Source organism: Aethalodelphis obliquidens, unplaced genomic scaffold (assembly GCF_003676395.1).
Source record: "Aethalodelphis obliquidens isolate GAN/ISIS:26980383/991018 unplaced genomic scaffold, ASM367639v1 scaffold81, whole genome shotgun sequence".
NCBI classification, from domain to species: domain Eukaryota; kingdom Metazoa; phylum Chordata; class Mammalia; order Artiodactyla; family Delphinidae; genus Aethalodelphis; species Aethalodelphis obliquidens.
In genome coordinates, this window is record NW_020838025.1 from 3770572 (window position 1) to 3787728 (window position 17157).

A 17157-nucleotide genomic window follows, 5' to 3' on the forward strand; every position below is an offset into this window, starting at 1 on the left:
TCACATTCACAAACACCAATAAAGACAACAGCTGGATCCAGGGAATACTACACTCAGTGCCCTAAACCTTAAGCCTAAATGTATGCTCTCGCCCATCTCCAAAGCCAATGATGGGCAAGCTCGATGCAGAGAAGCAGAAGAGCTTTCTCTGACAGAGCAGTGAGCGGGATCCAGAGCAAGCAAGGCGTAGGAGGAGGAAGTTCTTCCCCAATTTCTTTGGCAACAGGAATGGGGACACGATGAGCGGAGCGAAGGGCAAATGTCTGTCTCCCCCAGGACACGAGGTAAGTCAGAGCTGCTGACGTCCATCCCTGACAACGTGTTTCCTCCTCTCCGGAATCTCTCCTGTCTTTTCCTCTCTCTGCTCCCTTCTCCAGGCTTCATCACTGCTCCCTACATTCCGACCACCAGCTTGGCTGGGGCTCTTGTCCTCCCTCTAGCCTAGAGCAGCCACCAAGTAACTAAAAGAACCTCACCCCCCGGTGTCACTCAACCCTAAAGGAGGCCCTCCTCAGAGGAGCAGGAAGCAGTGCTGTTTCTTGCTGCTTTACCTCTTCTCCACAGATGGCTCCCTTCTCTCCCTTCCACTCTTTTCTCTCCTATCATTTGTCACTTTTTGCCATTTTTCTGTTTTTCCATCACCATCTGTCCTGAGACCCTCCCTGCTGTCCTTCGTCAGATGAAAACCTCAGAATAAAGGTCAAGCCCACTTAGCTCACACAAATGATTTCTTTAAAGTTTCCACCTACAGTATGAAGCCACTGGGTGGTTGTTTATTCCCCAGATCCCCCTCTCCCCACCAACAATGGAATAAAGACACAAAAAGAACATGATAGGACATGAACATCCGAGAGAGTGTAGGCAAGCAGCCAACCAGCTTTACAAACTAGTTCCTGAGACCTGCTTATAAGGTACTTTTGTTTTATGTTTTCCCCCTTTTAATGTCAGAAGTTAGAAAATCAGGAATTTAGAAAACAGTGCAAAAAGAGAAAGTTCATAATCACAATATATATATAATAAACATCACAAGACCTTAGCTCCTCTCTTTTGCTAAGAAAGATCTAGAAAGGGAAAATTAGTCCACCAAACACAAGGGAATGAGCCGACTTATTGTTTTAACTATTAAAACTCTGGAAATTTTTAAGTCTTTCAAGATTGCCTGATTCTAAAATCGCATAAAAGTCTCCATTGAAAATAGGCTACAAAATTTTGCTGGTAAAAGATGCGTTATATTCAGTACAAAGAACTTTTGATAAGATTACAGATAAGGGAGGGGGGAGGGTTTTCTCCCCTGTCTGATCAATTCCAAAAAAGGTCAATCCCCTTAGTTAAGATCTAAAAGCAAAGAGCTTTACTTACACAACGAGGGGGCCTGTGTATCTAAAAACCTTAGCAGAACATTCTGGAAAACAGGCAAACTAGATCCAGCAAGAGAGGCTGAAGAAATGGACTCCTTCTCATCTAAGACCTCTGATTCACCACATCTCTAAGATTAAAAATAAACAGGCAAAGTTAATTATAGAGGACAAGTTTGAAATGTGTTTTTTATTAACATTTATGTTCTTGGATAAAACAGGCAAAATTCATTGAGATTTCTGTATTTATTTGAGGGCCATGCATCATAAGTGAATATAATTTCTAAAAGTTGAGGGAAACTGCCCCCGAACAATTTAAATGATTTCAAAGAACCCCTGTGAAAAACATTATTCATGTGAATGACATACTCTGCATAGCACAGTATGCATATCCGCTGATGTGTAATACAGTACAATAAACTACTCATTACCCCTATGCAAAACTGCTAAAAATAATTTGAGGTTGTCTTCATTTTTAAATAGTTCATGTTTAATGGTATTCCCTCCGAGAAATATTTGGGCATGTATCATTGCGTTTGATTCTTTTGTGTTTGTTTTTGTCAGGCAGTGAATTTATGAGTATGGTGGGGAGGTGTGGTATCAAATGAGAAAACTAACATTATTCTTCTAATAAGATCGTTTCACTCATCACACTTCACCAAGAAGCTCTCTCAGAACCTCCTGGAATCTCCACAGTTCATGAAACACATCTAGAGAAGCTGTTTAACTTCTACATTCTTAAGGTCAGGACTTGTTGGAAGACCGGTAAAGAAACAGTTTAGAAGCAATCAGAACCGCATTCTCTATTCTTTTTGATATTCCTTTGATTCTTCCCATTTTCATTATCTATTTTAATATTAAAATATTATATTTAGATATCATTTATTCAATCCATCCTCTCTTTATAAAGGTCAAATTTTGAAAATTGACTAATAGAAATCAATTATCTTAAACATTTCAGAGAGAATACATTTTTAGCTATGAATACATTTATACCTATTAAAATTACTCATCTATATGTGAACCTCTTCTGAGTGTGAGTGTGAGTGTGTGTGCGTGTGCGTGAGTGCGTTAGTGTGTGTGACTATGCGTGTGTGTGTGTGAGTGGTAGGGGTGTGGGTGGTGTTCTGGGATACACAAGCGGGGAGGGGAAGACACAATAAAAACAATCCAGAAGGAGCAATGAAATTTGAGGAATTCAACTTTAGTTACTGAAGTTTCATCATTGCAATTCGCTGTAGAATATATTCTATTCATAAAGACGTAGGAAAAAAAGCAATGCAACGCTTTTCCTAATTTGGCCATTGTAAAAGGGGCCATGTGGTTTACACCTTAGCATCAATATCCTTAAGCCCCAATTTCAACGACATGGCCTTTTGTATTTGGGGAACAGTGCTTTCCCAACAGAAGATGTCTAGGAAAATATTCTTCCTATTTCATTTTTTAATACTGTCATAGGAAGCAGGTGTATTATCAGTAACACAACCCTGAACAGGGTGAGCAAGGCCCCTGTTGCCAAACTTACTCTCATAGGCGTTAAATAAGAAGGCAATAAGAGGGCACCAGGCATGAACTGAGAAGCCAATGAGGAAAGTAAAACAGAGCTGCCTGAGAAAGAGGGGCCGAGGGGTGGGTGCCGTTACCTGTACCTAAGGTGGGGATGGAGGAGCTTCCTGAGGAGGTGACACATGTTGAGCCAGGAATGCTAGACAGGAAGCGGCACCTCCGGAAACAGGAACGGCCGTGTAAAGAGCGGGGCACCGAGCGTGCCACCCGGGAGGAACAGCAACAGCAAAGGCCCGGGCTTCCCGGGTGGCGCAGCGGTTGAGAGTCCGCCTGCCGATGCAGGGGATGCGGGTTCGTGCCCCGGTCCGGGAAGATCCCACATGCCGCGGAGAGGCTAGGCCCATGAGCCATGGCCGCTGAGCCTGCGCGTCCGGAGCCTGTGCTCCGCAACGGGAGAGGCCACAGCAGTGGGAGGCCCGCGTACCGCCAAAAAAAAAAAAAAAGAGCAAAGGCCCCAAGAGAAACACGGGCATGGTGCGTGTGAGGACAGTGAAGACCAGAGGAGCTGGGGCTGTGTGCCACCCAGCGGAGGGAGGTCCCGGAGGAGGTGGGAAGGGCAGCTGCGGGCCTCCTGTGAGGCTCTGTGGGTCACGGGAAGGAACCGCTGGGAGTTTCAGGAAGGGGACAATGTGATCTGTGTCCATTTTGAAAAGGCGTCTCTGGCTGCTGGGGGGAGGATGGTGGGGAACACGGGAGGGAGGGAGACACTAGGCAGGAGGCCCTGCGGTCACAGCTGTCCAGGGGAGAGGTGACAAGGCTGGTCAGATCACACACATGCCTTCTCCAGAGCTGCCCCCGCCAGGCCCCACAGGCAGAAAGGAAGGCTCACTTGGAAGCTTTCCTTCAACAAAGCTAATGCTGACGAGGTTAGCTTTGCTTGTTCCCTTCTAATCTACTCCGGAGGCTTTAATTGCTCTCTCCTGGGGCCAGAACACAATCTCAAAAACGAATACAAATTGGCATCTGTAACCTCACAGTCAGGACTGCCTCAAGAAAGTCTTTCTAGATCCACTACCCGTGTGTACATATACACAGATGTATATAATACCCAGTGCACAGACATCTGTGTATGTGTGTGTGCCTTAACCTCACAAAGGGAGAGTTCCATTGTAAATCAGGTATTGAAGTTTTATTTTAAAGTAGTCCAGAATATAAATTATTGGCTTCATCGACTTAGAGGGATCCTACTATGGAGTCCTTATGTGAATTTGTATATTCTTCCTTTTCCCTTCAAAAGGGGAAAAAAAAAAAAAGGCATAATGAGAGTAAGAAACAGAATCCTGCCCAAAGCAGTACTTTTAAACAATGGCATCGACAAGGAGAAGGAAAACCCAACCTACCTCTGCCTCGATCTCCGCTTGCCTCTTCTCCAAGAGCTTTGCCACAGCCATGGCCCTGTGCTTGCCTGATCTCTTACAGCTCACGGCCCATTCGCACAGCAGCGTCACCACAGCTTCATCGCTGGGGGCAGCCTAACGACCAACAGAAATGGGTACCGGCCATGTCACATGAAACAGTCACCTGATGCACGAGACTTAGGCTGCAAGCCACAGAATATCTGAAGTTTGAAGCTTTCTTCTTACGTTGTTTTACATTTGTTTTAGAAATGTCCCCAAATCTATTTTAACTGAGGTATAAAGAGTAAAACGTCAGTCATCAGGAAGGAAATCACTTACTTAGAAGAGCTGAACCTGTGACAATTCCAAGAAAATTAAGAGTTTCCTTGTATATGCTTTCACTTACACAGGATCAGAAGCCAGCCCCATGGAGCCTCCAGAGCTCAATTTCAAAGGAGACAGAAAAGGAGACTGACCACTGAATATCAAGGACAGCTGTTACAAAGCCCAGGTACTTCACTCCACTGCTGAGCCCCTTGGGTCCTCACTCACCGCCTCAGTCAACACATAATCCCAACGAGCCAGGCTAGCGGGTCTCCCAGGCCAAGGAGGAACTGGAAGGAACACACTGGAGGGGAGGCCGGGATGCTGATCAAAACTCACGGCCTTAGAGACAACAAGCATGAAGAGCGACAGCCACGCATAGAAAGGAACAAGAGTTACAAGCAGACCCAGTTAACAGAGGACGGTAGCCTGGATCTGGGGAGGGCTCAGCACTGCCACCAGAACTATCAGCTGTAGCTGGCGTGGTCTAGAGATGGGCACCACAGACTGAGGACCAGAAGAGTCAGACAAAGGTCACAGGGACCCAAGTGACATGAATTGTGGGGGGAGAGGGGGTGTAAGGAAGCAGGGGGATCGTCCCTCTATACAATCGCCCCTTTCCCCGCAGAGGAGCTGTGCCAAACACTGAACATCAACTGCTCATTTTTAACATCTGCCCAGTTGTATAAACACTATGGCCAAAAGAACCAGACAAGTGCCAGTACTGGCATTTATATGCTATGCGAGACGCTCTTAACTTTTTAGAATCCCCCATGAGCTCAATTAAGGTTGTGATAGCTGGAGCACACTCTCAGGAAAAATACACATATACACACATGCACTTTAGCACAACACTTCGGAAGGTGTGAGGACTCTGAGAAGACATCCAAGAATCCCTGATCAGCTTTTAGATACCAGCAGATAATTCAGATCATGAAAATCAGTCTATTCCAAGATTTTTACCCATCCTGCCCTAAGTTCGGTTAAACACATGCTGACTTAAAGAAATGAAATCTGGGGCAGATATCTCAAAAGGAGCTCTGAGCCTCTTAATTTGAAACCAAGAGAAATAATTCAATTACAATGTATAAAGGTTGAACATAACATTTAAAAAAGAAAGCAGGGCTCCCCTGGTGGTGCAGTGGTTGAGAGTTCGCCTGCCGATGCAGGGGACGCAGGTTCGTGCCCCGGTCCGGGAGGATCCCACATGCTGCGGAGCGGCTGGGCCCGTGAGCCATGGCCGTGGAACCTGCGCGTCCGTAGCCTGTGCTCCGCAATGGGAGAGGCCACAGCAGTGAGAGGCCCGCGTACCGCAAAAAAAAAAAAAAAAAAAAAAAAAAAATCACTCTATCAGGTACTCATTACATGCACTGCTCTCTGCTCAGTCTTGTAAAATATTTTGGATGATAAAGAAACTAGCCCTGACCAAACGAAATTGTTTCTATTCTGATCAAATATCGATTTTCAGAACAGGTTTTCTGCAATATATATTGCTTATTCTAGTCATTACTAAAGTCTTAGCACTTTTAACTGGCCAAAGCAGACAAAACAAAAAATGGGAAGTATCAATACTTGACCTTAAATGTAAACCTTTCAGTCGCCTCTAATGAAAATATAAAATAAAAAATAACTTGGTATGGGCTTAATCACTCTCAAAATCACTAACAGAGATAACAATGGCAAATTTTCAGGTGCTAGTAACAAAGAGAATTAACATTTATTATTGTTTACTCAGTTTACAGTCAGACACTACGATGTGTTTCCAGAATTATTCCTTTTAATCTTCACTACCTATGAGCTAGCTATTATGATTATCCTCATTTTACAAATAAGGAAACCAAGGCATAGAGATGTTAAATAACTTGCCCAAGATCACTCAACTAATTAACGGAACTCTTGCCACAAGATACATCTTGGGAAATGAACTAAATAAGTAGAGCTACGCTGTGTTCAAAGAACCTGGAAGGTGATCTTGACCCTCCCCCAGGGTACACGATGGCCCCGAGCTTCTCTTTGCTCTTCCGCCTCTACTCTGGGTGCTCAGAGCATCAAAGTGTTCTGCTCCCTTGTGCAGTAATATTTATTTCCATGTAATATGCATCTTTCACGACATAGCTTCATGGCTACTGGCTTTAAATATCCATTAGGAAAGGGAAACACACCACTCAACTATTAAAGAAAAGTGCTTCATCTTCCCAAACACCACAAGCCAGAGTTGGAGTCTTCATGGGCAGTAACGGACAGCTTTTCATACTGGTACTTTGACAAATAGTAAGAAGTTGTTGAAAATACACAGCACGCACCCCGCTAGCCTCTAACTACACACAGGCAAATGGATAAACAAGAACAGGAGAGAGACAGAGAGCCATGACACATAAAGTTAAGGTCAGAGAAAAAGCACCAAACTAGGGGGTCAAGAATGTGGGGTCGGGCTTCCCTGGTGGCGCAGTGGTTAAGAATCTGCCTGCCAATGCAGGGGACACGGGTTCGAGCCCTCGTCCGGGAAGATCCCACATGCCGCGGAGCAACTAAGCCTGTGCGCCACAACTACTGAGCCTGCGCTCTACAGCCCATGAGCCACAACTACTGAAGCCTGCGCTCCACAACAAGAGAAGCCACTGCAATGAGAAGCCCACTCACCGCAACGAAGAGTAGCCCCCGCTTGCCACAACTAGAGAAAGCCCACGCGCAGCAACGAAGACCCAACGCAGCCATAAATAAATAAATTTTAAAAAAAGGAATGTGGGGTCTAGCCCTGACAGAAATTAAAATGTAATCATGGCAATAATAATATTAACAACTGTAAATCTTCAACCACAGTGATAGCAGTAGTAATAACCAAAAATATTTACTGAGCAGATAACTGGGTGTTTTACATACATCATCTCTAATCTCAACAGCAAACTTTAAGGAGGTGCTGTGATTCCCATTTTACAGGTGAGAAAACTAAGGTTCAGAAGTTCAGTAAGATGGCCCAGGGCACAGAGGTCAAAAGTAGCAGGACCGGGATACCTAATTTTTTCTGTTGTTCCCATCATGGGTGAATCAAGATCAGTGGAAGCACAAGGAACATCATGATTACATGGAAGTCTCCCAAGGGGCTCACATGCACCCCAGGAAGCCTGCCTCCCAGCCCACTGCAACCAACCACTGCTCCCCGCTGTTCTGGCCCTGACTTGCACCTCTCTAGGGATGACCCAGACCTCTAATCTAATTGACATGCAGAAAATGAAACCACAGGAGTGAATTACCAAAGATTTCATTCCTCCTCTGACACTTGCTAGATCAGATGCTTGTACAAGGCAGGGATCTGCCTTTTCCATGGTTTTATTTTCAGTATCTACCACAGTGCCTGGCACATAGTAGATTCAATAGACATCATTAATCAAAGAGTAAAAGCAATAATACAGTGTTACATGAAACCAAAGGTAAAAACAAGGTGGATGGTGGGGGGGTGGGGATGGGATTTACGATTTGTTCCCCTCCACTGACACACACATGCACTTACTTAATATGGAAAAATAGGGGACTTCCCTGGTGGCGCAGTGGTTAAGAATCCACCTGCCAATGCAGGGGACACGGGTTTGAGCCCTGGTCTGGGAAGATCCCACATGCCCACGGAGCAACTAAGCCCGTGCGCCACAACTACTGAACCTGCGCTCTAGAGCCTGTGAGCCACAACTACTGAGCCCGTATGCCACAACTACTGAAGCCCTAGAGCTTCAGTAGAGCCCGTGCTCCACAACAAGAGAAGCCACCGCAATGAGAAGCCTGCGCACCGCAACGAAGAGTAACCCCCGATCACCACAACTAGAGAAAGCCCGCACACAGCAACGAAGACCCAACGCAGCCCAAGATAGAGAGATAAATAAATAAACTTATTCATTTAAAAATAGGAAAAATAGGGCTTCCCTGGTGGTGCAGTGGTTGAGAGTCCGCCTGCCGATGCAGGGGACACGGGTTCGTGCCCTGGTCCGGGAAGATCCCACATGCCGCGGAACGGCTGGGCCCGTGAGCCATGGCCGCTGAGCCTGCGCGTCCGGAGCCTGTGCTCCGCAACAGGAGAGGCCACAACAGTAAGAGGCCCGTGTACCGCAAAAAAAACAAAAAACAAAACAACAACAACAAAAAAAGGAAAAATAATTGATTTAATCTAACAGTTGATTAAGTATAAAACACTAGAAACGTTCCCATTCCTAACTTAATGAGTCACGGATGGATGCTGGCCAGAAAACCTTTATTTAGCATCATTCTGAAGGACTGAGCCAGTGGAAAGAAACCTAAGTACTTGAATGGATATGGCAAGATTACTACAGTGTGCCTAAAATGATCCTCTCCTCCCAGCAACCCAAAGAATTGAAAAACATCATGACTAGAGGAAAACAGACAACTAAAAAGTGATGAAAATACTAAGCAGTCATGAAAAAAAACAAAAACAAAAAAACCCTGCAGAATATTTTGTAGGAAGCAATCCCATTTATGTCCCCCAACCTAGGTGTTAAGTGTTCACATACAAGTACATAAATGCCCAGGAAAGTATGCAAAGGATATAGACCAAAATGCACTGTGGTTGCTGCTTGTGTATACAACAAGTGTCTGTTATACGGTCTGCCCTGCTCTAATGCTTTCACAACAATCCTATGATTGTTGAGCAAACTGAGGCCAAAGGTTAAATAACTGGTTAAATATCGCAAAGATACTAGGTCACAGACCTAAGAGTCAAATCTAAGCTATCTGCCTCCACGGCGGGGACGCATGCCAAAATGCCCCCCCTTCTGGGCAGAGGGGTGGGACAGCGGGTCCAAGTCGCAGGCTGAAAGGGACTTCTTGATATCAAAAATGTATTCATGTACTATGTGCATAGAAATCACACGAAGAGCGCTCGCTTCGGCAGCATGTATATATACATATATATATATACACATATACATATACGTATATGTATAGCTGATTCACTTTGTTATACGCAGAAACTAACACACCATTGTAAAGCAATTATACTCCAATAAAGATGTTAAAAAAAAAAAAGAAATCACAAGAAGAAATAACTTCTATAATGAAAACAAGTGAGAGAGGATGGATGGGCCCAAAATTCAAAAACCAGTGAGATCCTTCAACTACCAGCACTGTCATCTGGCCTCATGAACGTGGGACCCACCCATAGTGGCAAAATACTAAAATCATTATTAACTCCGCTGCAAATCATCATCATTAATGGTGCTACCTATATCTATAATGAAGATATTCCAAATGCAAAGCCAGATTCTCATCATAAGGGGGATCTGTTACATTCTTCTTTCCTAGGAGAGGGCGGGCACAAACTATTTAAATAGATTAAGTCTAATTCATTTCTTATTCAATCGCTCAGTAACCTAATGATCTCTAGAAACTAACCACGGGTCAATTCTTTAACAAACGAAGAAGGAAAAATAATTGGCAACTACATCTGAGAAGCAGGTTTCCTTCAGAAATTCAGAAGGTACTTGGTGAGGTTGTTTGCTATTTTAAAATAAGAAATTTCTTAATACACATTATAAAACTACCATAAAAGGGATGGGGAAAATAAATCAATGACTCATTACTGTAAGCAACAGCAAACAAAAAGGACTTGAAATCAGATACTGAATAAAGCTCTTCAATAGCTTTTTAATCTGAGACTAAAAGGACATGTTTACAAATGTAATTAATCACTCTTAGTCAACATTAAACAAAATGGTCATATGTGGACAAAAACATTATTCATATTACAGCACCAATAAATAATATGGGATAATACATAGAGTAGTGATATTAGCAAGTCACACGGTTTGCAACCTGAAGCACATTATGGCGATCTGGATGAATTTCAAGAATTGCGTAAGGAAACAATTGGTCTGAACTGCTAACAGAGCGTAAGCCTGTTGTACACAGTCAGGAACAGTATTTCTAACAGTCAGAATCACCATATAAGGCAATGAGCCTAATAAGATTATTAACCACACACTCAGAAGATTTATTATTTAAATATAAATATGCATTCATTTTTTTAAAATCTTTATACATATGAATGTTTCCATGCGTCCATTTCCAAAAGATATTTGAGACAGCTGATTTTTGATGAGGGAAAGGGCAGTTTCCTGGTCTCACAACCTTAGAATCAATGTTGCTAGTCTTTAGGTCTTTGTGACATCTGAGAAACAAAACATGCACCATGAAAGCAAAAAAGACTTCCTTTTTTTTTTTTCTCTTTAATGCAGCAGTTAAAAATAGTACAAACAACTCCAAGTTCTGAGAAGACAGGAGGAAGATAAGAAAATTAAAACAACTGCTGAGTATTTAAATCAACTGTCATTAATTTGCCCTCGGCCAAAAAATTAATTTGCTATCCCTCAGTTAAATCAACATCTAAATAATAATATGAATTAAAAAAATAGTTTTGAGAAATACATAACTGCATAACAGCAGTCATTTATGAGATGAATTAGCGTCATAACGTAAATCCCTCCAAGTCCATAAAAAGTGCCATGTCTCTCAAACTGAAACTAATCAAAACGCTAGACTTAATTTCCAAAAGTCATCACTGTATGGTACAATAAACTTTACTGCTTTCCTCTTGCGACGAATGAAAGAAATATACAGATGAGAAGAAGGGAAACATAAATTTCTAAAACGTGGTGCTAGGTTCAAATCACTTGACATCCAAAGTTGCCCAGCCAAGAACAGACCAACTGGCATTTACTAGGCGTTTACCATATGCCACCACATGCCATATGCCACCATATGAAGTGGATTCTATTAGTGAGAGAGGATGACACTGAGGGAGGTAAGTAACCAGTCTGGGGCCCCATCCAGCTACTCTACAACAAAGCCAGGATCCAAATCCTGGTCTGAACTGGCCTCAAGGCTGTGATATCCTACAAAGGCCAGATTTCTCAACTTGAAGATTTTCTAAGGTAAATACTACATTAAAATTGCCACACTTTTAAAAATCAGTTAGAGGTTATTACTGCAAATCAGTATGCCCACATCAATGTGGAACCTGTTCATGGCAATTACAAAGGTTTTTCCCTCCTTTTTCCAAAGTTACATCTGACACTTGTTTGTTCAGCTACAGGTACCTAAAATAAAATGACTTTTGAAAGAAGCAGCACAAAAAATAGAATGTACTAGTCAAGGATGTTGTTCCGGAACCATTTAGGACTCCAATCCCTATTCGCCCACCAAAGAGTCGGGTATGAGCTTAGGCGATTTACTCAACCTCTCTAAGCCTTGATTTCCTCATCTGTAAAATAGAAGAATAAAAAAAAAAAAATTTTTTTTAAGCATGTGTCTCATCAGCCATGGAAAATTTCTAACAACAGGGCCTAGCGGCAAAGAAGTACTCACGAAAAGGCTGAAGAAGGAAAAACTACACACAAACACACCGAGAGGCCCACCCCATCTAAACGGATTCATTACTGGCCCCCTCAATAACAGCCCAGTCTAGGTGTCTGGACACACCACTCTCTCCCACAGCTATATTAATACAACTGCCCTCGTGCTAATGGATTTAGTTTAAGAAAGAAGAAAACAGTAACTGCAAAAGATGAGCAACGCTCTTCCTTTGGGTGTCCAGCAGGAAAGCGGGTAGCTTCTGAGGCACAATGAGCTCCGGCTGGGCCACGATCAAGACTCACGATAACTGTTGTAACACTTCAGCACACGGCACCTTAACGGGGAGCCATACCTGCGTGTTTTCCTAGTTCGCTTGACTTTTGGCCTCATCTGACCCTCCTATCTTGAGTCCCAGTTTTAAAAAGTGACTTTTTCTTAAACAACATTTAAAAAAAAAAAAGGGGGGGGGGCTTCCCTGGTGGCGCAGTGGCTGAGAGTCCGCCTGCAAATGCAGGGGACACGGGTTCGTGTCCGGTCCGGGAGGATCCCACATAGCGCGGAGCGGCTGGGCCCGTGAGCCATGGCCACTGGGCCTGCGCGTCCGGAGCCTGTGCTCCGCAACGGGAGACGCCACAACAGTGAGAGGCCCGCATACCGCAAAAAAAAAAAAAAAAAAACCACAAAAACACCCGAAGCATTGAAACGAGCGCGATCTCTCTGACAACATGGTACTCAGCCACCTCACCAGGGCGAGCCAACCCCACCCAACTGCTTCCCCACTGAGGGCAGAGCCTTCGTGAAAATCCGAGGACGTAAAAAGCCTGATAGATCCAGGCTGTGCTTTATGGATTAAGCAGACTGTGCAACGGGTAGAGGTGTGTGTGTGTGTGTGTGTGTGTGTCTGTCTGTGTGTGTGTGTCTCTCTCTCTCTCTCTCTCTCTCTCTCTCTCTCTCTCTCGGAAGTCCCAAGGGATCATATTCCTTCCATCTGTCTTTCATGGTCTCCTTAAATCCATCACTCAGGAAGGACAGCAGCTAGTGTTTACAGAGTACCCGTTTACAAGCTATAAATATTGAAATGCTTCATCCATATGGTTTCGTGCCATTTTCCCGTCACCAGCAGACAGAATGCCCAGTTTACGAATGGAGAGACCGAGACTCATCAAGCTAAGTGAACTGTCCGTGATGCCACCAGATACACGCACTGACCTGCTGACTCGCCAGCTGAGAGCTCTCCTGTCAGCCGCCCACCCACCTGCCGCTGCGCGTACCTCTTGTGCGTCTGAACCTCAGCCACCGGCAAAACCCACAGACTGAACAGACCTCATCACGGCCCTCACCCCGAGCCTTCCCAGCCAAATCTTTCAGAGGGGTTGCCGCTTCCTGCCCACAGTCCCAGCAGCCTTTTTACGAGCACCCAAAAACACCAATTAAACATCTCCCGAGGGCTTGCTGGGCCTTGGCGCGGTGCCTGGAGGCTGGTGGCATGCCGGTGACCAGGAGGAAGCTGCCCTGGGGCTGTGCAGCCCTCGGCTCACAGGAAGGGACACGGAACAAAGCACAGCCATGACAGAAAAGACACAGAGCTTCTGCCTTGTGGGTAGAGGCCTGCAGCCGCACTGCTGCGGAGCCGGCCCGGAACCAGAGCTGAAAGAAGGCCTGTTCTGGACCCTCCATTCAAAAACGCCCATGTGAACTCATCACACCTGTCCAGGGAGCTGGATTTAACAGCAGGGGAAGAGCAAATGCATATCTGCCGCTGTTCCGACCAGCTTCGGCCCCTGCAGCTGGTTTGGCCTTGTCATTACTCAGGAGAAAGTCTGCTTCCTCGGGCACCACAGAGAGAAGGGAAAAGGCCTCCTTTTGACTCTCCCTTCTATCCATGTCCTCAGGGCACCCCAAGACGCAGCTGCAGCTGCTTCTGCCCCCAAACCCGACACAAACGAGGGGAGAAGCCGCGCGGAAGGAAGCGGTCTGGGGGCTCTGGAAGTTGAAGGGGGCACCTCCCGACCCTGCTGCCCAGAGGTGAGGTCGGCAACGCCACCCCTGCCTGTGGGTCACACGTGACAGACTCAGGCAGGGCTTGGAATCAGGAGGTCCTCACAGCCCCAAAGTAACCCCCTCGCGTGGGTATCGGGCTCCTCCACCTCTAGCATGCACAGCACAAGTGGTTCTAAGACACTGAACAGGGAAGCCACCTGAGTCAGTGTTGCATAAAACACGTAGCAGGAACTGGAACATGACAGGCAGCTGAGCAAACACGGCCCACAAGACATACGGCTTGGCCGGCAGAGTGGTTTAAGATTGGGAGAGTTTACATACAGATCTCCACATCCAGGTTCTCCCAAAACACGGGGCGATCAGGCAACAGCGGGTCTACAAGACCAAGCAGAAGCCGAGACAGGCTGCCCTGTTCAGAAAGGACAGCCCCTTTCCTGGCCACCTGGGCTCAGCAGCCCACCACACCTCTCGCTACACTGAATGGAAAGCCACGGAGCGCTAATCTAGAATAAGTAAACGTTAGGGATTTGGGTAAAACTCCCACCAGGGAACCATGCCGTCCTGACTCAGCACTAGGTTAGAGACCTCAGCGATCCAAAAGGACACCTGGAATTTCAGGTGTCCCTGCTGTCCTTCCAGACAGCTCACCTCTATGCATTAAAAAAAAAATCTTAGTACTGTTGAGGCCTTTCAGCTAAGAAAAAGTCTTTATTACAAACAGAGAGACTTTCCGGTCTCTGTCCCAAAAGGACACAGCAACACTCTAACCTGCCTCAGTAAGCAGAGAATTAGGTAGACTTATCATCAGTGCGCTCTACAGGGATACTGAGGCATCTCTACTGAGACTTACTCACAAGGAGTTAGAAAACACACCCGGTCTGTACCTCACTCTCAACATCCTGACCTCCCACCTGGCATCAACGGTCTCGAACCTTATCTGTGAGATGCAAGGTGCTGACTTACAAATTATTTTAAAAAGAAGAATAGCCTGGAACAAATTCACATCAGGTTCACATGAAGGTAGGATAAGGAAAGGCTTTTGGTGGTTGTTTTATCTCTTCTTTCCACCTATGCATTCTCAAAGGCGAGTATGAAAATCAAAGATATTTATGATCAGTTAGCTATACAGTGTTCCTTCATACGGCACAGGGAAATATAGCCATTATTTTGTAATAACTTTAAATAGAGTATAATGCATAAAAATACTGAATCACTATACTGTATACCTGAGTCTAATATCGTAAATCAACTATACTTCAAACAATTAAGTTAAATTAAGTGTTCCTTCAAGATGGGTACCATGTGTTAAAACTTACCTCTGCATTCCTGATGCCTCCACAACTTGGATATACCATACATGCTTTCCATTGTAAAAGGAAGAGAAAATTTTTATTTCTCCCAAGATAAGGTTGAGAAAACATTACTGAAAATTCTGTCTTAATAGAGCAGTTCAGTAATGAGACACTGCTAGGAAAGCATAAAATAAAAATTGTCTGTGATGCTTAATTTTATGTGTCAACTTGGCTAGGCTATGGTTCCCAGTTTTCTGGTCAAACTCCAGTCTAGATGGTACTGTGAAGGTTTTTTGTTTTTTTTTTTTTTAATAAAACATGAATAACGTTTAAATCAGTAAACTCTGAGTAAAGCAGATTATCCTCCATAATGTGGGTGGGCCTCATCTAATCAGTTGAAGGCCTTAAGAGAAAAAAAAGAAAGAAAAGGTTCCCTGGGTCTCCAGCCTACTGGCCTACCCTGCACATTTCAGACTTGTCAACCCCTACAATCACGTGAGCCAATTCCTTAAAATAAATAAACTCCTCCCTTGCTTTTATATAATATATATATATATATATATATATATATACACACACACATATAAATATAATTTTTCCCCCTATTGGTTCTGTTTCTCTGGAGAATCCCGTCTAAATAATTGTCTACAGATTCTTCAAAGACCGTGACCGCAAGGATTCATTCACTGCTGACATGCTAAATATTAGAACACATTCCCCTTAAATTAAAACCAAACCATTATATAAAATCCAATCACTAGATGAAGGATATTCTGCTAAAACTAAAATGATGGGGAGTGGTGATAAAAGGGCTAAGAAAAATCTTTTCAACCAATATACTTAGATAGACCAGCCCAGTGGACAGTTCATCTTAATAATGGTGAGTTATTGTGGTCCAACAATAGAATGATTTCAGGGTGTAGACGCCTTCATAAGATATTACACGTCACAGAAAAGGCTTTGCCAGAATTCAGTGAATAAAAGAGAAGAAAATATGCTAAGAAAATAAAAGGTGACAAGAAGAAAAGAAATATTAACTCTACCTCTTGGTTATCTTTGTTTTGGTTCGCCCAGAAAATCTTATGATAAAGTGTCTCCATTGAATTGCTGGAATCCGTTCGGTCAAAGCAGTGCCGATCCAACACCTCCAACGTGTGCAAAACCCGACTGATGGTCACCCCTAGGTGCAGAAATTAAGCATGCAGTTAAGAAGGGCCAAACAAAGTCAGAGTAGCACAGTACAAAGTCATCATCAGGTGGGACAAAGGGAATTTTAAGACATTATCATTCTCAGCATAAAAGGATTGCCAACAAAATCAAACCTGACATTCTAGACAGCCAGGATCTAGAGGGCACAGACTGGAGAACGTCCTCAAAATGCACTGGGGGGGCTAAGTCCAAGAGCGTCCTTATTCAGAACGAGGACTGATTTTCAAGAATGAGAAACACGGCAAAAAGTCCAGCGTTCCAAAGCGCTCCTTCTTCTGTTGTGTTCTGTACCTGCTGTTGACTCTTGGCACTTGTCAAAAGACCACCGAACTTCCACTGCACGGCCTCTTTGTTTGATCTGCTGTTCTACCTCATAAATCCTGGCCCGAACCTGAAAGATAATCACTTCTAATTAACTTGTGCTTGGAAAGCCCCAATGGCTGTCTAAATCATGTCAGGTTTTTCCACACGAGCAGAACATCCTCCAGTGAGCTACAACCTCGACTGCACTGTAGGAAATTCAGCCTGCTGCCCGAGAAGTGCATTTTAAATTTTACAAGTGCTGATTCAATGCCAGTTTTCGATAATAAATACCCACAAAAATACATGCTTGCCAAAAAAATCTTTACAAGTGAAATATTTTCAGGACATCAAGACAGAAAGGTAAAAGTTCTAAAATACCATCTCTGGGCCATTTTCTGTGTATGAAAGCAACTAGCC

General features: G+C 44.2%; 1 protein-coding gene across 1 annotated transcript in view; it reads right to left on the bottom strand.

Moving 5' to 3' along the window:
* Positions 1–17157, bottom strand: part of MED12L (mediator complex subunit 12L) — a 330647-nt gene that overhangs the window by 233671 nt on the left and 79819 nt on the right. Inside the window, exons 11-14 of the mRNA XM_027092812.1 lie at positions 16729–16828; positions 16272–16408; positions 4262–4393; positions 1360–1486 (exon numbers count right to left, since the gene is read on the bottom strand). Coding sequence (XP_026948613.1) covers positions 1360–1486; positions 4262–4393; positions 16272–16408; positions 16729–16828 — 496 coding nt within the window. The remainder of the gene's footprint in view (positions 1–1359; positions 1487–4261; positions 4394–16271; positions 16409–16728; positions 16829–17157) is intronic.